The sequence below is a fragment of the Ictidomys tridecemlineatus genome, chromosome 1, assembly GCF_052094955.1.
Source record: "Ictidomys tridecemlineatus isolate mIctTri1 chromosome 1, mIctTri1.hap1, whole genome shotgun sequence".
Classification (NCBI taxonomy): Eukaryota; Metazoa; Chordata; class Mammalia; order Rodentia; family Sciuridae; genus Ictidomys; species Ictidomys tridecemlineatus.
In genome coordinates this window covers 213,003,189-213,025,385 of record NC_135477.1, presented here as the reverse complement: position 1 = coordinate 213,025,385, position 22,197 = coordinate 213,003,189, and the positions used below count along the sequence as shown (strand labels likewise).

Below are 22,197 nucleotides of genomic sequence, written 5' to 3'. Positions count from 1 at the left end.
CCAATCTGGGGGTTCTAGGTTCTAGCAACCCATTTTTATTAGTATTACCCCTCCCAAACCTCCAGCAGATCTACCTTTTTTGAAGGCAGTGGGTGGTTTAAATGGTTGGTAACTTTGATCTCATTAACTGAGTATTTAACAATACTTTAGCTACTTGGGGCTCCCAGGATGACCTGGGGGGGAAACCTTTCCAAGACTATCTAATCATCTTATTTGGCTTCACCTCATTTACTTTATTGTATAAGATTGTTGGTGGGGGGGAGTAGACTAAAGCATCCGTCATGCTTAGACATTCTATATCTTCTTACTGATGAAGTTGTCATTATAAAAGTACTCAAATAGCTAAGCAGGAAGTTCACCTTCATGTTACAAAGTTTTTCTGAATTATAATACAGTTTTGTATAATATAGTGTATCTTGACTCAGCAAAACCTAAGCCATTGGTTCATCTTCCACCTAAGAGGAAATGTCTGAAGGCAGAAAAAGGTGCCCATTGTGTTTCTATGCTTCCCATGAATCTGAATAAAAAAACTTCACATGTGGATTCATTGTTCATCACCCTTTCCATAATGAAATGTCTTGTATTTTCTCTATCACTGAAGAATTTACATGGAAGGCAAAGGAGGGAGGACAGAGTTTTGCACCACTGGGTAGTGAATGGAGGTGTGTGGCAGAGGCCACTCTGGACTTCCTCTTCTAGCCCCAGAATAGCTGGCTATGGGGTGGAGGCGGGGGATGTAGCTCCACCAGGAATCCTGAACCCATTGCCTTCAGATAGCACTGAAATGAGCTTATATAGGTGCAATCCTTGGGAAGGGTAATAAGATACAGCAAATCATCTCAATCCAGGACACACCTGGATAATCCAGATGATGTGGGTGTGACATCCCAAGGGATAGACTCTTTCTACTCCCAGTTTAACATGAGCTTTTCAGGGAACAGACAACTTCCATCTGAATCATTCTTACAAGCTGAATTTTTATTTTTTCTAAATTATCTATGTTAAAAAAAAGAAATCTGTGCCTGGTGTGGAATTCACTCCATCAAGGGTTACAATGACTTTCATTTTCATTACAAGCAGGAGAATGAATGAAGGACAAGTGTTAGGAAACACGGCAATAAATTAGAATATAATTTACAAAAGCAAAAAAAGTAACAGTGTACCACATTAATACTGAGTATAAAATAATAAGCAACAACTAATCACAATAATACAAAGGTAATTTCATTCTGTATTATTAAGGATACCTATGTGACATTCACTCAAATAAAAAAGTTCCTAATGAAATGGACTATTTGAAAGTCATACATATTTCCAGGGCTTTCATTTTGGGGGGTAAATTTACCTTTCCTTTATTGGTAGGCCTTCATACCAGTGGCAGACACAGCCTCCACCTGTGGGGTACCAGTTTCCATGCGGTTCCTTAAGTAGTCTATATCTGCACTACTTTTGGAATCTGCCATGGTGGCCCAGCCTTCACTACTGACAATCCCATTGCTACTATTTAGGAATAGAGCTTCATATAGCCACATGGGTGGCTCCAGAGTAGCAGCGATATTCTAATGTGCTATGGAACATGATTTTCTTTTTAACACTTGCTCAGGTTTAAATTCAGGGCCTATCCAAAAATGTTTAATCCTATTGTATCTCTGCTAGGTTCCTCTTGAGGGCAACGTGATAATGCCCCGGGGAGCATCTTGACCTTAGAGCTGTAGTACACCCAAGAGGGAATGAGGCTGCCCTCCTCTTCTAGCTCCAGTCATGGTGCTGCACAGTGCTCGTTTCCAGGTGAGGTAAAAATATTGCTTTCACTCAGTAATGTAAGTTAGCCTTTTGAAACAAAACTGTGAGCTGCTATTTGTGTGTTGGTGAAAATCAGATGTGAATAACAAAACTGTGCCTAAACTGCCACAGAAACCATTTACTCTATTTTCCTTATTTCACCAGGGCACATTAGCACCAAGTTAACTGTTCTTTGAAAAGGGCCAAGGGGATTAATTCAGTGCTAGAAGCACCCTGTCCAGGGGCTGCTTTCCCTTCATCATTGGCTAAGATGGCACTTGGGCTGGTCCTCTAAAGGCAGCATAGATGGGGCCTTGGTAATTTGTCTTATATCACAAATAGTTCTCTCTCTGGAAAACTCAGGGGTGGGAACTGATTATTGAGAGAGAAGCAGGTAACAAGATATGATGGTTATGACTAAGCATGAAAAAACATTCCGTGCCAACTGTCCACAGCAAACCCAGAAGCTTAGGATGGCTTAGGAAGCTTAGGATGGTGTCTGAGCTTCTCTTTCAGAAAAAAAAAAAAAAAAAGAACCATTTCCCTTAGGTCATGGTATACATGGTAAGCCAATGTGTAGTTTCAGAGCACAGTGACAGACATAAGTGAAACATGTTCTTCCACTGCAAATATCTTTACAAAGTAACCATTAAGTGTTGAGTTTTAGGTACTGGTGTTTGCAGGGTGTCCACACGTGTAAAACAAAGGAGTGTGCTGGACACAAAGCACATTCATCAAGAACCTGCTACAAGCTACGAGTGTTCAAGTACAAAATAATAATATAAACAAGTACCCTTTTTAAAAAATCTAGCTATTGAGTCTTTTGATGAGCAGGATGTGAAACTTGAAGATAGGTAAGATATGAGCTAGTCATTTTAATTTAGTTGAATGTGATTCTAGAATTTGACTTGCCCAGAAACTGGGTTTCACATTTAATTGCCATTCAGAGTATTCATAAAAATATAAAATACTTGATCGAGTGACTGTTAAAATTATGCTTTATGATCGCTAGCCTTCATGAGTTTTTCTTCTTTGGTTGTTATCCTTTGCCTACTTTAAAACTCACAGAAATAGCACATTTATGTGCACCACACGTATCTATTCACACACACAAAAGTACCCATACACATACACACACACACATGTATATGCACACGCTTGCTCTCATATAAATAAATGCCCTTCTACCATATCACAGAAGGGACATCTGGAACCCATCGTAATTGTCAGCAAATTGCAAAAGGGTCTGCCTGGTTGTGACTGAGCCAGTCTATCTCTTGCAGGGCATCATCTCAGTAAGGTCAACATGCGCGCAACAGTCCAACAGGGCCAGAAGCTGTTCTGTGGCTGGTAAGGATGTAAACACAGTGAGTTGGGGTGACTCAGATAAGAAGTAAGGCATCCTGCAAGATGGCAGCAAAGGGACTGGTCTCCACTACACCCCAGGTCTGGCTTCTGCACAAAACTGAAATGTTTTTCTCTTAAAGTTTTAATGGAAATCTCAGCTTCACTCGCACAAGGGCAAGTTGGCCACAGTCTTTAGTACTGAATTTATAGACTTGCACAGCTGCAGTAACTGATGCACTGCTTTAAACTAAGTCCCTCATTGTTCAGTTTAATATAGTTTTATATATGGCTCACAGCAGTGTTCAGAACGGGGGATTATTCCTAAGGAAATTAAGTGGAATGAAGAATAATAATACAAACTTTAATTACTTTTGATTTATAATTGCTCCTTAAATTACAGTTCAAAGCCCATTTTATAATTTAAATTGTGGTGCTATTGTAGTGAGATAAAGTATAGTACATATTTTTAAGGTATGACTTAAGAATTCTGAATCTTCTTTACTTCTATAGTTGACCAAATCATAACAGCTACATTTTAAACAGTTTTAAATACAAATGGATTCAGTGTCATTGCTAAGTCCATAATAAAAATTATCTTAATGGTCCAAGGAGGTAAACAGGCTATTGGATTTACTCGAAAGAACACAAACGTTCCACAGTAAGCAAGTCTCCCTGTGTTGTTTGGATCTCTCCAATCTGGCATTCCCTCCTAACACCGTGTCCAGCACTTTGGATCAATAAATCCCACTTCACAGAAGTTAAAATAATATTGAAATCCTGTCAGCTAGGGCTGACCAGTGGTTACGTTTTCCACAGGGTAATGCTTTTGCAAGGACATCAATCCTCTTCCTCTGGGTGGCTCTCTTTGATGGATGCATTTCCAAGATGAAATGACAAGGCTCTCTCTCTCTCTCTGGCTTTCCATGGGTCAGTGTCCTTGGCAAGTCTTACAACACATCTGTCTGAAGTATGCTCGACTGCAGAACTTGAACTTCAGCACCAGTGGGCAATAAGCCACTTTGTTCACATCTTTGCACTCTAACGAATGGGGGCAGAAAATGGAAAACAATTAGAGGCACATAAACAAGTACATAAACAAGCCGATGCGCCTGAATGTTCAGCAAGGACCCCTCTGGGCCAATCCACCATGGCTTCCACATCCATGTGGCTTTTGTTTTTGTTTTTAAGTGTACTCTGTCTGGTACAGCCTACCAGAAACATTCTTTTGATATATTTTAACACAATTTGAAAAAAAAATGTTTGCAAGGCTTTTCTTCCAGACTTTTATAAGTATGGTGCATGCCCACTGTGTCTTGAAAGAATTACCATTTGTTGGGATAAGTGATCACTTTAGACAGCTTGGAAACATGAGTCATTTTTCTTACAGTGCTTTTATTGCTTCTTTCTCAAGGGTTATTTTATTCAACAGTGCGAGGTTATCCAAAATCAAACATGAGTTGCATTGTTTGATACCAAAGTACACATGTCTCAAAAGAATCTCTGCATCTGTGGGGCATGGGGACGGGCTTCAGTGAATGAAAAGGATTGCTGACAGTGGCCTAGATTTAGCAACTACACTAGACAAAGAGGAAAGCTTTGAGAGGTTGGCCTCAAATGGCAGCAGTCTGTGGGTTATGGAAACATGGAGAAATGTCTTTTTTTAATTTGGAAGTGAGACATGGCCTCCTTTTTTCCTATGTGTGTTTTCGCCTCAGTGCTAGAATTGCCACAGTTGCAGTCTGCAGTTCTTGCAGCCAGAAGGTGAATAAATGATTCTTTCCCTATCTCCCCTTGAGGCTGGTTGCAGAGAAGGAACTAGGGGGCCAGTGCAGAGAAAGGGACACAGGCCTTTGATTATCAGCAGCTGCCTCCTGACCCCTACCACCAATATGACCCCATCGCTGCCAATATGATATTCTCCTCCAGTATTCTGGTCACTTTTACCTGGGGATTTTAAAGTGCTTTGTCAATCTAGTAATTAAATTTTCATATGCCACCCAGAACCAAATTTCCACTCTCATTTTTCCAGGTGGTTATACTGAAATGTCCTGGGTAAAAGTGCTTAAGGTTATTAGAGCTCAGATAAGGCACTGGGTGAAGTTCAGGGCGACAGAACCGTTCTGTTGGTTCTTCTTGTTGTTGTTCCTACTCCAGAAATCCACTAAAAATTGTAAGAGATCTAATATCTAGTACATGAGAGTCACATGATCAACATGAGAAATAAAATGCAAAGAAATTGGACCATTTCCAATTCTTATTAAAGAAAACTAAGGAAATAATCTTACTGCTCTCACTTTAAACCCTCTTTCAGTGAAAGCATTAAAATTCAAAACTGGAACCCCCAAATCCTCTAAAAACATAAGCTCTGCCACCAGCAAATTCCCTTATACTCAAGATTTGGTTTACAAAGAGAATAATATTTAGAAATTTGAACAGAAACTTTTCATACTAGGATTCTCAGTAAATTTAACTTTTGGCTGAAAGAAAGTAGAAGGGGCATAAACAACTTGTTTAAACTTTGCACTTAAGAGGTGGGGGGAAGAAATCTCATGATATTTGGCGAATCATTTGTGAATATGAGGTGAAAAGACTTCCACATGTTTTAATATGGAAGTCACTTGATATTTTTTTGTTTGTTTTTATTTTCTTCTCTAACTAGTGATGACCACAAAAAAGCGACCAAAAAAGTTTAAACTAATATTTTTGTATGGAAAATTTTATTTTTCACTGTTTTCAGGAGTAACACATTGTTAAGGTAAGATAATTACTAAAATGTAAGAAAAGCTGAGTGTATTCCTGTAGACACAAGTCACTCATCTTGAAATCCAAACCGTAGTCCTACTGGGGCAGCCCCTCTCCCATTTTGAAGCAGGGATTGCTGCTTAACATACAAAATAAACTTTAGCTTTGACCTTCTTTGCCAAAATATAAAAATGATTTAGTTGATAAACAGATAGAAGAGGACTGGTTGTTTTAATAGTACAAGGAAATAAAATGAGAAGCCAAACTGCCTGGATTTAATCCTAGCTTTACCGTTTACAAACTTTATGACTCTGAGGAAATCACTTAACCACTCTGTGCCTAAGTTTTTTCATCTATACCAGAGGAATGACATGAGTACTCACTATAACATGTGCAGTGACATAAATATCCTTACCTACATCCACCAAAGCCATGGCTGGTGTGAGGGAAGTACTCGTTAGGTACTGAGTTGCTCCTACTATCACTATTAGTCATTAGTGTCTCTTCTTGTCTGATGAAGGGAAAAAAGCAAGGAGCTACACTCTAAACTCAGTGAGAATGTAATATCTACTTCACTTCTGAGAAAATTCTGTCTGCTCTAAAACACAGTTCAGTTTAAAAACAAAAACAAAAAGGAGTATTTCCTGGGTTACAACTTGACTGGGACATTCAAAACTCCATTTTTGGAAGAGTTGCTGCATCAGGAAAATTCTGGGTTAAGTAAAATACAAGCAAATTCACAATAGAATGTTTGTTTTTTTAAAAATTGTTTAGTTGTAAATGAACATAATATCTTTATTTTACTTATTATTTATATGTGGTGCTGAGGATCGAACTCAGTGCCTCACACATGCTAAGTAAGCATCCTACCACTAAGCCACAACCTCAGGCCCAATAGAATATTTGTAAATTGCTTTTCCCTCTACCTACACATCCACCCACTCATTCAGTCTATTACAAATATAAACAGTAGATTATTTCTTCCATAGGTGGGTGCTGGAAGTTAGGCTACTCTGTGTGCAGAAGAAGCCCAGAGCATAGTCCTTTAAACCAGGTGCTATCTAGCATGGAGTGGGCTGGGGCTAGGCCAGGGTGTCCCTCTCTGAACTCCCCAACTCTACATTGGACAATGGAACTTAATGGATTAAATTAGTTCCCAAATAATTTGTTTGGAAGCAGGAAGGCATTTGGGTCCTGGCTGCAGGATCAAGCTCAGGAAGCCAGGGGCTGCTTACGTGCATCTCCTGATCGGCCTTTGGCAGCAGCACAACACAGCAGTGAGAGCCAAGAGGTCTACTGACAGGTGGGCCCAGGGATGGATTCCAGCACTGCCCTTTTATAATGTTTGTTCTTTACCTAATTGTTTCACCACTCTTAATCTCAGATATCCAATCTCTAAAATGAAGATCTCGATAAGGCCTGATCAAGGGTGCTGTAAGGCTTGTACCAAGTAATGCACACGATAAAAAGCACATGCCATGCCACCTGGCTCAGAGGGAGTGCTCAGTTCACTCCCAACGCCAGAACGCCTGCTGCTGAAAACAGCACTCATGTATTATTTCTCTGTGATCCCTGTCCAAATGAATACAGGCTCCCAGCAAGGCATATACAGAAGCAAATTAACAGAAAGCTATTAAACAGGGAGCAGGTAAATCCTCACGGGGCAGGAGTGAAGACCTGGGGAAGAGCCAGGTTTCTGCCAAGACTCAGACAAAGAGCCCTGATGACACATTAATGTGGAGACACCTGTGCTGTATGAAGACATTCAGCCTTGGTGGGTGCGGGGACTCCCAAGAAGGGCTGTGTTGAAGACTCAGTTCCTCCTTCTTGGTTTTGCCTTCTAGGAATAGTCCTGACTAGAAAAATGAGTTCATTACAAAACTTTGGTTTGATGGAAATCTAGTTAGCCATGACTAGTGTTTGATTCTCTCAGTCTTTCAATGTCACAAGAGCTTGATTTGGTAAAAACAGCACTAAAACTTAGAATTTATCAAGCAATTTTATGTAGTTTTATATTTAATCATTTTAAGTATATAAAATGTCAGATTTACATAGACAGCAAAACTTAGGCTCAAGGTTATGAAACTCAAGCTGTGTCACACAGCTGAGAACAGTTTAAGACATGGGATAAGAATTCAGATTTGTTTAATTGCCAAGCCACTCTTATTTTGGCAGCATTCTTGACATACAAGTGCAAAATGTCTCTGTGTCTATGACCACAGACTCTTGACTGACAATGACTATAGACCCTTGACTGACACCATTGGTGAGTCGATGTCTGGGGCTTCCTCAGTCTTTTGTTTTTTGAGAGTTTGCTCTGTCTCCTTAGAGAAGGGGAAGAAATGTTTTTTAAAAAGCTTTCTAGGTTACAATCATTTAGAATCTGAATTAGCTCGTCCTATTCTTCTTCACTATATCTTTCTCTTCAAATTTTGTAAAATTTGAGTAAAAAAAAAAAGACTTTCGATATTTAAAAATCCCATTATTACAGAAAACTGAATGTTATCTTCAAAATATTAGTCCCAGACTTAAGTTATTATTATTATTATTATTATCATATCATCATCATCATTATCATAATTCTGGGGAATGAACTGAGCTATGTTCTCCCCCTTTTGATTATTTATTTTGAGACAGGGTCTCTCTTGAGTTGGTGAAGCTGGCCTCCAACTTGCCATTCTCCTGCCTCAGCCTCCAAAATCACTGGGATTATAGGTGTATGGCAAAGTGTCCAGTTTACCAGGTTTAAATTATATTGGTACAATCAACCTATGGCCACTTTTAGCTTAGCTAGAAAGATGGATTTGTTGGGACAACTCACTGACAGGTTGCTGATGCAGCCGTGGGGCCTGGATTAATTAATTCATCTGCCTTATCCCCAAACTCATTAAAATTATGAAATAATCTTTTTCTTCTTCTCTTGAGCCAATACACAATACAATCTACTTTTATGAAAAAAATAATTCTGAAAAAGTTGTACATAAATTAAATCACATTTTTCTATTGACATTAAAACAACAGAAATGTTCTGTTCTAATGATATTCAGTTGGCATTGACTTCTAATACTTAAAAGATCTTAAAATTTAAAGTTTCTCTATTCCCAAGTACATAATCTGCAAACAGATAATGTTAGAAAATACATTAGGAATAATTTTTTAATTTAAGAATTTTTTAAAAACTTTAAAACTGGTAGTATCCTCTATAGTTGTGAGGGATTCAACCTAGGGCTTCACACATGCTGGGCAAGAGCTGCACATTCACTACAACCCCAGTCCTCTATTGCTTTTTAAATAGTAGAATCTGGGCCTGCAGAGTCACAGATTCTAAGATGAAGGAATCTGCTTTTCTCTTCTACTATCATCATGTACCAGCTAAGTACTCTCCTGTGAGGAGAATGATAACGACACTCTTTCTACCTATTTTGTCTTTAGGATGTTGGAAGAATGAGAGGTCCTCATTGTGGGTTTCTGGAAACATTTTGTAGAGCTAACCAGTCTCTTCTCTTTTTACACTCCATCCACCCCTGAAAAAAGTACCACTTTATCCAAGGCCAGAGAATTCTGGTGAGAATGTTAAAAGGCAATTTATGGAGTATTCCCAAATTCTCTCTTAGGGAAACTTGGGAACACATCAAGGATTTAAAGCTAACCCCTCTGCTCTGCAATGTGAACTAGATTCATTATTATAATCTTAAGTAACTTGGCACACATGCTGGAGAGGTTCTTGTTGGTGATCTGGGTATGGGTAGAGTTGAATGATAAAATTAGACAAACTGTTGCACAGGCAACCCATGAGTCTACTTATCATTGATGTTCCAATGAGCTTCTCCCCATGTGATTTACATTAATCTTTCAAAACACTGACCTAAAAGACTCGCTAAACAGAGGATTAAGAATTTAGGATGCAATTAGATTCAGATTCATTGTGACTTTGAAGGCTTGATTTGGTCCAAGGAATATAAGATCAACTCCTAAAGTGGAATGATCTTACATTTATTTCATCAAACACTGCAAAGCTTGCCTAATTGTATCATTCGAGTGAGTTGGGATACCCAGAGACAGTTTCCTTCATGACCATGTTGGACCATTCAGCATCTCTCTTTGTAGAATGCATATACTCTGTGCCTGTAAACATGTATGAGATCCAGAAGAACATAGTAGGTGGAGTTGTGAGTTAAACATATAAGGTCCATCTTTTGGATTAAAAAAAGTGCAAACAGCCATGCATTTTACAAACTACCCTTGGTAATGTAGAGCCTGGTGAGAAATGAGAAGGTAGAAGATGTGCTCGTGCTGTGTGGGAGTTGGGCTAGGAGATGTGTACTCAGTGTGCTCCTCCCAATAAAATATACTTCAGTCCTTGACATTTTATATATTCAGACTAGAAAAGGAGGACATAACAAATCTCTCCTGGGACATATTCATTACAATGGGAGCAGGCCACCTACTTCTTTTTGTCCTTGAAGAAAGGTGACAACAACTATTGAATTTTATTCTGATTTCATGTTACCACAGATTAAACCATTCCTTCTACCTTCACTTTCTTAGTTTTCTAAAAATCAGTCTTATTCCCTGGATGCCACCCACATTCTGGGTGGTATAATCCCAGCCCAGATCCAGGTTCCCTCCAAGTCAGACAGCCAGGAATGTGAACCTAAATGCTAAGTGGATTATGAGTGCTTTGAAGTGGCCAAAAAATAAACTGGCCTTCCTCACCTCCTTGAAATCAAAGTCTTCCAAGTGAACTTTACCATTCCTTCCACTGATTTTAATACATCAGCTTCCACATAAAAATCTAAATTCAGTAGCTATTTTGTTCAGGGATCTTGTTAGGAGATTTGTGAGTTGTCTAGGCTTTCCCAGAGATGTTTACTTGAGGGAGATCGAGACCCATCACTGTTAGACATCTCAGGTTGGTAAACCAATGTACAGAAACCACACCTTTCCTGGGTTGGTTACCAGCTCATGGCACACCGTGAATCATGACCTGGCAGTAATAAATACTAGATGACAGAGTGCCTTGTGCTATTGAGAAGCTGAAAAGACTCACCATATAAACTACAAGGAAACTTGAAACTGCATGAACAATGAATAAAATGGCATTTTGGAGAATTTCAGATGAGCTTAAGTAGGCTAGTCCCAGCTGCTCTAAGTACTTTTTAAAAAAGATTATTCTTAGCATTTCAAATACAGTGATACCCAGTGTGTCTACAATTCACTCTGAGCAGTAGTGTAGTGTTACCCTCCTCAGTGGCAGTCTGTCAAGATCGTGCCTATAATGCTCTAAACTTTCACCAAAAGCTTGCAGAAACAAAACACTAAAACAGATGTTGAACACAGTGACCTGTGTCTCCCTTCTTCCTCCTACTATTTGCCTCTCACTATTTTAATTTCTAGATGCCCTACTGCCAATTCTGTCTACTATCTTTGGTTGTCTTAACTTCTTTCCCTTTCTGCAATCTCTCTCTCCATGTATTTTATTATTTTAAACATCTGCACATACTTGTCCTCAGGAATTCCCCTCATCCCAGAGGCTCCTTGGTGAACTGTTTTGTACCTTTGTACCTTCCAGTGCCCAGCTCAACTCCTCTTCTCAGTGATCCTCCTGTTGAATACACCCTCCTCCATGCATTCACTCAGGGGAGCTTCTCTCTACCTCTATTAAAAATACTGCTCATACTGTTATAATTATTTGTCTGAACATTCCCACTCCTATTAAGCTATACTCCCTAGGACTGAGACATTGTTTGTTGTATTCCTTTCAAAAATTTCAGGGCCTGGCACACAGTAAGTATGTTTGTTAAGTAAATTAACCAGTGATTGGGTAAATGGAGCATATTACTTAAAAACTATCACCTTGAGAGATGAATATACCTGTGATAAAGTAAGTTTAGTGAAATGTTAATATTCAAACCTAGATGGTGAGTGTTCATTGTAAAATTCTTTCAACTTGGCTATATATTTGAATTTTTAAAATTATTTTCATAAAAATAATGAGCCTGGGGGGCATTATCTAAACCTTGGTAGTTCAATCAATTCTCACAATTCTATCTGTGGCTCATTTGATCCACAGAAACCCACTGAAAGACTGTATTTTGGATCCCAAGCATTCTCCCCTAGATCTTACAGCACCATCTTGAGGTGGAGTTAAACTGGCCATTTAGCAGCCTCCCACGGAGCACCCTAGGAACCTGACTTGGCTGGGTGAAGGGTCCTTTCCCACTCTCATGCACCAAACTTCCTCCACTAGAAGATGTTTTCTCCAACTTTCTCTTATTAAGAGGCATTTCTTCTCTCTCTGATCTGATCCCCACAAACCATACCAGACCACTCCTACATTATTTTCATGCAAGAGCCTCTGCTCTTTTGAGATCCATGGTATCTGCCAATTCCATTTCTCAGTGGATTACAACTTGGGATTCAGCTCAAATGTTTTATCCACTTTTCCTGGGGTATGCCATGGGTTTCCTCCAACTGCATGTTACAGCTGGCCCACAGACCCCTTAGTCTATGAAGCTTATCTTGGTACAAAAGGTTAAAGTCATGGTCCTCCATTTGAGCATCCTTTAGCACTTGTGAAAACTGTTTCACATAACACATTCTGACTTCCATTAAAATGTTTTTTTTTTTTGTGTGTGTGTGTGTGTGTGTGTGTGTGTGTTTGCAGTATTAGAGATAGAATCCAGAGTCAGGGATATGTACCCTGGGCAAATGCTCTACCACCAAAATTTATCACCAGCCCCTTTTAAAATTTTTTTAAAAATTAAACATTTTTTAACTTAAACATTTGCCCTTAATGACTATACATTTACAAATGTATTTAAATTTTCCATAAGGAATAGCAGAGTCTGGCCACAGAAAATATTCAATAATTAGCTGCTGATTAAATGAAGAAATAGTTTTATGTATTTAACAGCATTCCACATATGCTTTTGGGAAGTTAAAAAGAACACAAAACAAGTCATGACAGAAATATTGTTTTTACCCTAAATCTAATTTTATGAAAGAGATGGATCCTCTTTCTTTTAAATGAGTCAACACTTTAGGTAATAACAGTTCTAGCATTAGTCATACTTTGCAGGATTAATAATTTCCTAAAAATTTCCTCCTTTACTGAGAAGTCTGAAAATATTGTCTTAACTGCTTACTTCAGATTAATGTTAATAAAAAATGATTTAGCCCGACAGATGAAGTGACCACTTGGTGTTTCTCCAAAGAATCTAAGAAACTTCAGATTAACACCTACCAATTTTAAGAGAATTTCTTCATGGCAGAAATAAGTGTGATATTCTGCCCACTCTGAAAACAGTATTGTATCTTTAGTTAGAAAGCTTATAATTACTCACAATAGAGAATCTTTTGGACAAATTACTAAAACTGCCTAAAGTGAAATTATAAATATATCTTCAACTTATATATTCCTGTAGGCATGTCAAAAGCCATAGTTTTCAGCAATCGCTAAGGCTTAATCTATTGAATTAGGCTGATGTCCATGCCAGAACTCGGTCTACTTTAAAACCAGAAAATATTTTCATATCAAAGTATCCAAACCCAGAGTCTTGCACATGGTAGGCAAGCACTCTATTACTGAACTACACTTCAGCTCAAACTATCCTATTTTAAAGAGTAAACTGAGATAGAGTGTAACTGTAGTGAGACTAACAGGCCCTTGGGCTATGCCAAATCTGGGTTCAAATCCTGTCTCTTGTAATATGGGCAAGTCACTATCCTTCTCTGTGCCTCAGTTTTCTCATGAGTAGTAACTCTCAGAAGATCATTGTCAGGATTATATAAGATAATATTCTCTCTCTCTCTCTCTCTTTTATATGAGAAGGCAGAGACTTCATGCCTCTCTTTTTATATGAGGAGGCAGTCTAAAATTTTTTGACTGTGCCACATTTGACTTCACATTCCTGATAATTTCTGACAGTGCTTTATATATAGCAGCATTCAAGAAATTTTGAATGAGTTTCTAAATGAATAAAGAAAATTTTATCACAGAATGGAAATGGAAGAGGTTTAGTCACTACTGCAGTGTTGATTATAGCACTGTGCTTGTGAGTGCTGACAACTATCCCTCCAAGAATACATAAATATATAGGTTATTATAAACTTTACTGATAAAGATGTGTGCAATATATAATTTATAAATAATAATAATAAAATACACTTTCATGGAAAATTCTGCAGGTTACCACTTATCACAGAACATTTTCATAAATTCTTGCATATCTGTCAACCTATAATTTTGATTTAACTATGATATGACAAATAAAATTTCATCCCAATCTGTAAGCTTTCTGAATAATTTTAATTAATATTGCAGGTGATTTACTGTTAAACTATTTTTCACCCTTGTACAAATTTTATTCATTAAATTGAAACTTCAACTACCATACAAACACAATGAATAAACCAATAAATCACTCCTTACAAAATAAATAAATTAATTAATTAATTTAAAAAAAAAAAAAAGATAAGAGGGCTGGGGATGTGGCTCAAGCGGTAGCGCGCTCGCCTGGCAAGCGTGCGGCCCGGGTTCGATCCTCAGCACCACATACAAACAGAGATGTTGTGTCCGCTGAAAACTAAAAAATAAATATTGAAAAATTCAAAAAAAAAAAGATAAGAAAATTAAGGAGTTTGGCTGGTACCTGCCATTTATAAAGGGAAATTCCAATATATAAGAAAAGAAAGAAAAATTTCAGCGCTCAAAGACCTTTATCCTCTACTGTAAACATTTTTTTTCATGTTTATACGCTGAGAAAATTAGCAAATATATGCTTTCATTATACATAAAAAAACTAGTAACAAACATGAATTGAATCTTCATGCTGATAAAGATTCACTGTCATATCCAAAAAGAAACCAAAGTTTTCACTTTTAAAAATGACTCATTAACATCTATAGAATTCTGGAATATATCAAACATAGACTGTTTGTTGTACATACCTTAGATGTTATCTACTCTAATCTTTCATTTTATAGATAGGTAAACTGAGCACTAGAGAAGTTAAGTGACTTAACAAGGTCAAATAGTTGTGAAGCAGCCAGGAAAAAATTTACATTTCCTGATTATAATCTACTGCATATACAGCTTCCACAAATACTCTCTCTATACTATCCCCTAACTATGGGTTTATGGGGCTCTTCAACCCCTGGGAACAGTCGAGGTGAGTTCTTAAAGACCCCAGGCCCCTTTTCTATGGGAATTTACCTTCAGTATTGGAGATGGGAGTACTGTCACATTTGCTTTCACACTGCTGCATTGATGGAGGCCGAACAGTTTCTGAACAGTCACTAGATGCCTGTCCAGTATAGGAGAGACACTGCACAGTTCGCATTTGCTGTCCAAGGCCACACTGAGCAGAACACTAAATTCAAAGACACAGAGAAACAAAAAAATATTGATTTCAACAAATTTCAGGAGGTCTAAAAGACTCTATTTCAAATATCAAAACCACGTGTGTGTGTGTGTGTGTGTGTGTGTGTGTGTGTGTGTGAGAGAGAGAGAGAGAGAGAGAGAGAGAGAGAGAGAGAGAGAGAGAGAGAGAGAGAGAGAGAGAATATATAATCCTGACAATGATCTTCTGAGAGTTACTACTTGTGAGAAAACTGAGGGCTGGGGCTGTAGCTCAGTTGTGGAGTACTTACCTCACAAGTATGAGGCACTGGGTTCAATCTATATATATATATAAAAGAATTTATTTTTATTCAGATTTATATTTATTTAGTTTTATTCAGTCATAAAGAATAATGAAATTATGTCATGTGTAGGAAAATGGATGGAACTTGAGAACATACTGTTAAGTGAAACAAGCCAAATTCAGAAAGTAAATGGTCATATTTTCTCTCATATGTGGAAGCTAGTGAAGGAAAAATAAAAGAAAGGTGAAGGGGAAATCTCTTGATAAGCCAAGAAAGATCAGTAGAGCAGAGAAAACTTTCAAGTGTCCTATGTACAACCATGCATTACAATAAAAAATATATAAAGAAGGAAATGCCTACTTGATTTAAAATAAAAATCATGAGTACATGTCTACATAGATTATTTAATATCAATTAGGTATTATGAAGCTTTCATGTACCTACAGTGAAACATATTTTAACACTAAATTGCATATAATGTTTAAACTTATCAGATGCATTCCATCTGAACCAAATATCTCTACAGAGATGCAAAGTTTTATTTATTTTCCAATCATGTTTCTTCCCTTAGGGCTGAGCACAGAATAAGTATCATTAGTTACCTTAATGGGTACTAAAAGTCTTTACCTTTTCTCAATTGAAATAAAAAAGTGTATAGGTACTGCTGTGCTCCAGTAATGTGGAATTTGGAGAAGAATTTTCATAACTACTTCTGTGAAACTGGGATCAAACTCAGAGTTTTACACGTGCTAGGCAAGAGCTCTACTACTGAGCTATATCCACGGTCCTAAAATGCTATTTTTAGTAACTGAGGGCAGACTCAGAGCACAAACACAAGCATACTGATGTAGTTTTATGCTATTATGATTTATTTGAGTCTCAGATATTAGAAGATAACTAGCTATAAGGCCGATTATGATACCATAGGATAAAGGAATTGACTGGCTAAGAAATTTACTTTCTATGATATCATGTTTTAATGTAACAATAAATTTTATCTCTGATATTTAGAAGAACAATACTTAATTTTCATTCTATCCAAATATATCAACTTGGTATTTTTTTAATTAAACAAAGTTAATTGACAGATACAATTGGATGTATTTCTCATGTTCAACTTGATGCTTTGGGTCACTGGGATTATTGGCATGTACCACTGCACCTCGCTCATACTTAGATTACTGTGTTGCTATTCATCTCTCAAGTGTTTTTAATGACTAAAACAAGGATCTTGGGTTTGTGTCTCAAGGTGCTGCTTCAGCAGGAGCCCATACTCCAACTGCCTTACCTGGCCCCAGTCTCCTGTCACCCAGCGAGGAGGAGGGCAGCGGCCCAAACTGCATCGGATGCGGACAGGAGGTTTGCTTTCCTCTGGACATTGTGTAGCTGGGAATGTTTTAGAAAGGTCACTGCTCTTACATAGAACAATCCGATGCTTGAATCCTGGACCACATTTTGGAGTACACTAGAAATAAAATAAATATTAATGAATAGCAATAGATTAAAGACAGGAGAATTTGAGGAAAGTCTTTCTTGAAGTAAATGCATATATTTTACAATATGTATACCCACTGATTCTAGGCAAAAATCTCTCAGAAATAAAATTCCTTAAAAGCTGTTTAAGCAAAAGTACTTTTTTAGTTTTTCCCTAAGGTCTTTAAGAGATAAATCCAATGTTTGCTTTTCTTGGCTAACTTATTTTCTTCTTTGCTTAGTGATAGGTTATTTTCTCCATTCCTCCCTATCCCCAGCCTCATTGAGCTGAGATAAGATTCTGTTAATTTTTGGAATGTAGAGTTCTTGGTTTCCTATTTGCTGGGTGTAGTCTTCTAAAAAGAATTTTTATGTTATTAATAGACCATAAGACTTGTCTCTGTGAAGCTAGTTGGGGCTGCTGTAGATCAGCTATAGTTATTGTGTGACTGCTAAGAATACAGGTCACAGGTGAAGGTTTATTGCACAGAAAATCTTTGGAATTTCCCTGTTCATCTGTTACAAACATAGCATATTAGACTGTTCTTTAGAATTGGGTTTGTTTGTTTTCCATATTGAGGAAAGGATGCTTCTCTCTATGGCATACATCCTATTATTTGCCTTCCTCCAGGTGCTTCTGTGGACTACCTATTTAATGTGGTGGCTGAAGTCATCCAGCTTTCACTGCCACATGTCTGGATGCTTTCTTGAAATCTGTATTTCCTCTCAGTCAATACTTGGAAGCACTGGTTAGGAATGTTTCCTTCAAAATGCATTTCCTAATCTCCTATATGAACTATAAAAGATGGGGAGGAGATAAAAATGTATGAGACAGTCTCTACCTTTAAGGAGCTCAGAGTCATAGTTGGGAGAGGGACACATGAACACAAGGCTAATGTTAAGTACTGTAACAGTAGATGTAGAGCATTCTTGTGTACCTCATCACCACTGGCCTGTTTCATAATTATTTATTTACATGTCTTCATATCTCCACCATACTATAAGCTCCTGAAAAATTACTGCACTTCTGTTTTATCTTTATACACACACTCACACACCTGACCTTAGGATCTGGCTGAGGGCTTTCAGTAAGCACCCAGTAGAGAAACACTGTCCTTTATCTGGAGAGATGATAGTTTTAGACATTAGTTTTAATGTCTTAGTGAACACTGTACACACTTTGGAGCAGTTTTATTAGTGGTAATCTTTGAACCTGGTATGTATCATAGAAAGGGGGAAAATATTCATGTTTCTCAGGTGAAAATTAAGGATCCTATACAATCTTTTTACCACAATGAATGCAGTAAGAGAATGCATTTCCTTACATAGAAAAAGAAAAAAATTCATTAAGGTTTAAAAAAAAATTTTTTTTTGTAATGGGTATTGAACCCAGGGCCTTGTGCATGCTAGGCAAGAGCTCTTCCACTGAACTACATCCCCAGACCCTGCTAGGATATCTTTTGAAGGAGGATAACATACAGTTATTTCTAACGTATAGCTCCAGAAGAAGTGATAGTTAGGGAAATTTCTCAAGAGAGAAATTCCTGATCCCTGTTATTGCTTTTTACAGCAAAATCAACATGCTCACAGGCTGCTACAGTCTCACACTATTCATATAATCAGTCATGAAGTTTTATTGACCCATCCTAAATCTCTCACATCTGCTGATTTCCTTGATATCCACTGCCACTAATCTTACTTCAAATATTAATTTCCCACATGAAAATTTGCAACCACTTTCAAATAGTTCTTCTATTTCTTGCTCTTGCCTCACTCCAGTTCACTTTCTGAATATCAGAGGGACATTTCTAAAGCACAACTCTGATAATACTGTCTTTTGATTCCAAAAATTATTCAATGCCTTCTATTAATATCTGCAGTCTTCACTAGTATTAAACCAGGGCCAGGGACAAAGCTAATACTGTTGCTGCTATAGCTGCTATGACAGCTGCTACTACTACTAACAGCTCCTATCCTTTAATAAACACTGTATGTACCAAGTGTTGTGCTGAGTGATACTTACAAAACTATGAGATGGCAATTATGATTATATTTGTCAGATAAGGAAACAAACTTAAGAGTAATTGACTGATAGAAAGTTGAACAGATAGTAAGTGGCAAAATTATTCTAATGCTATTTCTTACTCTAAGTTTTTTGTGGATGTTAGGCCCTATGCTATGTACTTCATATATATTGTCTAATTTAATCTTCATTATTAACTATCACTTTATATTTCAAGTAATGAAGACATGCAATAATTTCTATGGAGTGAATAAAGCCCTGATCCAAGTCTTCAGTTTGCCCCATTCATATCTAGTCCTCTTTACTTTATGCCACATTTCCTCCATCATCCAAGCCAAAGCCTTAGAAGATTTCTGCTACTTTATTAATGTATAAAATAATCATTGGAAATAATAACTCTACTACCTTATATGCCATCAGAGCTTCACAGCTTACAAAATACTGTCTAATACTTCATTAAACAAGTTTTTTAGAATTATCACGGATAAGGAAAGCTTATGTAATATAATGAAGGAATCAACAGATTACAAATGTAGAGCTAGAACTAACTGCTAGGCCTTCTGACTTTTTTCTTAGGGCCTATATATTATCCATTCTTCTGTTATTATTGTATGCACAAGCTGCTCCTAGTACTGGCAGAAATAAATTCACAAGAACACATAACACATATTAGTTCATTTATATGAAAATTAAATTGAGGGGCTAGGGTTGTGGCTCAGTGGTAGAGCACTCACCTAGCTAGTGTGAGGCACTGATTTTGATCCTCAGCACCACATAAAAATAAATAAATAAAATATAGGTATTGTGTCCAACTAAAACTAAAATTAAATAAATAAATAACAATAAATCTAGGTGAAGTATAAATGGATAGAAAGACCCTTCATTCCTTAAGGAGATAGGCAGAAAACAGAAAGAATGTATAGAGACTCAGTCTTTTTTTTAAACTTTGAGGCTGTAATTAGTTTCTAACTTGGGAATATGCATTGAAAACTGCACTTGTGCCACTCTCCCTGCCCCCTCCACATCTGAAAATTATATGTATGCATATTGAAGGCTGAGACATATGTCTTTTGCTTACTCTAACTTTTTTCTGGTAGCAAGAATTTTCTGCTATTGTTTTAAGAATGTAATAATACCTAGCAGTCTTTCCTATGAGCATATACCAAGTTCTGTTTACAATTAAGGGGAGCAGACAATGCAGACAGGCAATTCATTCATCTTTGTTTGAGAAGTCCCCAGAAAACCAAAACCAAAACAAAACAAATAAGACTGATAATAAGAAGAGAAAGTAGCACTAATATTTATTAAGCCCTTTTCAGGTAATGGTCTAGTTAATCCTCACAGAAACCTCAGGAAGTAAGTACTATTATCATGCCTATGTTAAAGGTTAGAAAATTGAAGCATTGAGAAATATGGATAAATCCAGATGGCAATTTCCTAATAGAATAAAGCTCAAAAGACAAATGTCAAAAGACACAAACCATCTGTAGGACAATGTGCAGTTATGTGTAAAGCTAATCATATAATGATATATTTTACTCAGGCAAGAGTACAAAATTATATCTAAAAATTGAATGAATAAGCCAAGGCTATTCACATCCTATAGCAGCAGAAGTAGAGAAATAATCAACTGCATTCTCAAAATAGTGAATGGCTGAAAAATGCAGTAATTTCCCCTTTATCTGCAGTTTTGCTTTCTGTGGTTTCATATGTAAAAATATTAAATGGAAAATTCCAGAAATAAACAATTTATAAGTTTTAAATTGCACATCATTTTGAGTATTGTGATGATATTCTGTGCAGTTCTGCCAGGAACATGAATCATCTCTTTGTTCAGTGTATCCACACTGTATATGCTATACTCCATCCCCGCTTAGTAGCCACCTTGGTTTTCATATTGATTGTCACCATAACACAAGTGCTTCTGTTCAAGTAACTTTTATTTTTCTGAATAGCCCCAAAGTGCAAGAGTAGTGTTACAGGAAATTTGAATATGCCAAAGGGCAGCAGTGAAGTGCTTCCTTTAATTGAAAAGATGAATACTTTAAATATAAGGAAAGAAAAAATATCATATACTGAGCTTGCTACAATTTACAGTAAGAATGAATCTTCTGAGTGCACCTTCTGAGTGCATGTCTTCATTATTTGAAATATAAAGTGATAGTTAATCATGAAGATTAAATTAGACAATATATATGAAGTACATAGCATAGAAAAATTTAGAGTTCAGAATCTGTAAAACTGTGAAGAAAAATAAATTTGTGCAAGTTTTGCTGTTCCACTTCAAATTACAAAACTTGGCCACAGTGTGTGACAAAGTTCTTAGTTAAGATGAAAAAGGCATTGTATCTGAGGATAAACATAAAATATGTTTCAAACGTAGTCAGCTATGTGAACACTTAATCAAGAGATCCTCTGAAATGAATGAGACCAAGCCATTTACTGCAATAAGGGATAGTCATAGATTGAAGACTTTCTATGTAAAAATGTGGATGTGTAACCGATGTGATTCTGCAATCTGTATACGGGGTAAAAATGGGAGTTCATAACCCACTTGAATCAAATGTATGAAATATGATATGTCAAGAGCTTTGTAATGTTTTGAACAACCAATAATAAAAAAAATCAAGTTTGTATTGAAAAGTACAAAAATTACTGGAGAGGTTACAACTACCAATGAAGAAGTTGTTGCCACACCTCCACCAGAGTTAAAGACATTGATTAAGGAGCAAGTATACTATCTATAACAAGTCTTCAATAATGAGGAAATCAGGCTCTTCTGGAAGAAGATACTCTATAGAACCTGCATTCAGAAAAGTACAAAAGAGGCAGTGAGGCACAAACACATGGAATGACAGAATAATTTTAGTACTATGTGGCAGTGCTAGAGGGCATATGATAAAGCCAGGTATAGTGTACAGAACGAAGAACCATGTGTTCTCAAAAACAAAAACCATACTTTGAGAGAGATGACATTCATATAATTACTTTTTTTTAGTACTGGGAGTCCAACAAGCCTCACACACTAGTCAATCACTCTACCACTGAGCTACACTCACTCCCAGCCCATACATATTTTATATTACATTGTTTATTTCATTGTTAGTTACTGTTGTGAATTTCTTATTGTGCCTACTTTATAAATTAAACTCTATCATAGGAAATACTATCCACAGTTTTAG

General features: G+C 37.0%; 1 protein-coding gene across 7 annotated transcripts in view; it reads right to left on the bottom strand.

The window, feature by feature from the left end:
• Positions 1-957: 957 nt before the first annotated feature.
• Positions 958-22,197, bottom strand: part of Adamts6 (ADAM metallopeptidase with thrombospondin type 1 motif 6) — a 289,202-nt gene continuing 267,962 nt past the window's right edge. For 6 of the 7 annotated variants that reach the window (XM_078015821.1, XM_078015818.1, XM_040273693.2 and 3 more), the window contains 3 exons: positions 16,808-16,984; positions 15,089-15,245; positions 958-4,167 (listed from right to left, as the gene is read on the bottom strand). In XM_078015821.1, coding sequence (XP_077871947.1) covers positions 4,058-4,167; positions 15,089-15,245; positions 16,808-16,984 — 444 coding nt within the window. In that variant the 3' untranslated portion in view covers positions 958-4,057. Of the gene's footprint in view, positions 4,168-15,088; positions 15,246-16,807; positions 16,985-22,197 lie in introns of those variants that run through there. The other variant, XR_013423336.1, reaches the window with a different exon arrangement.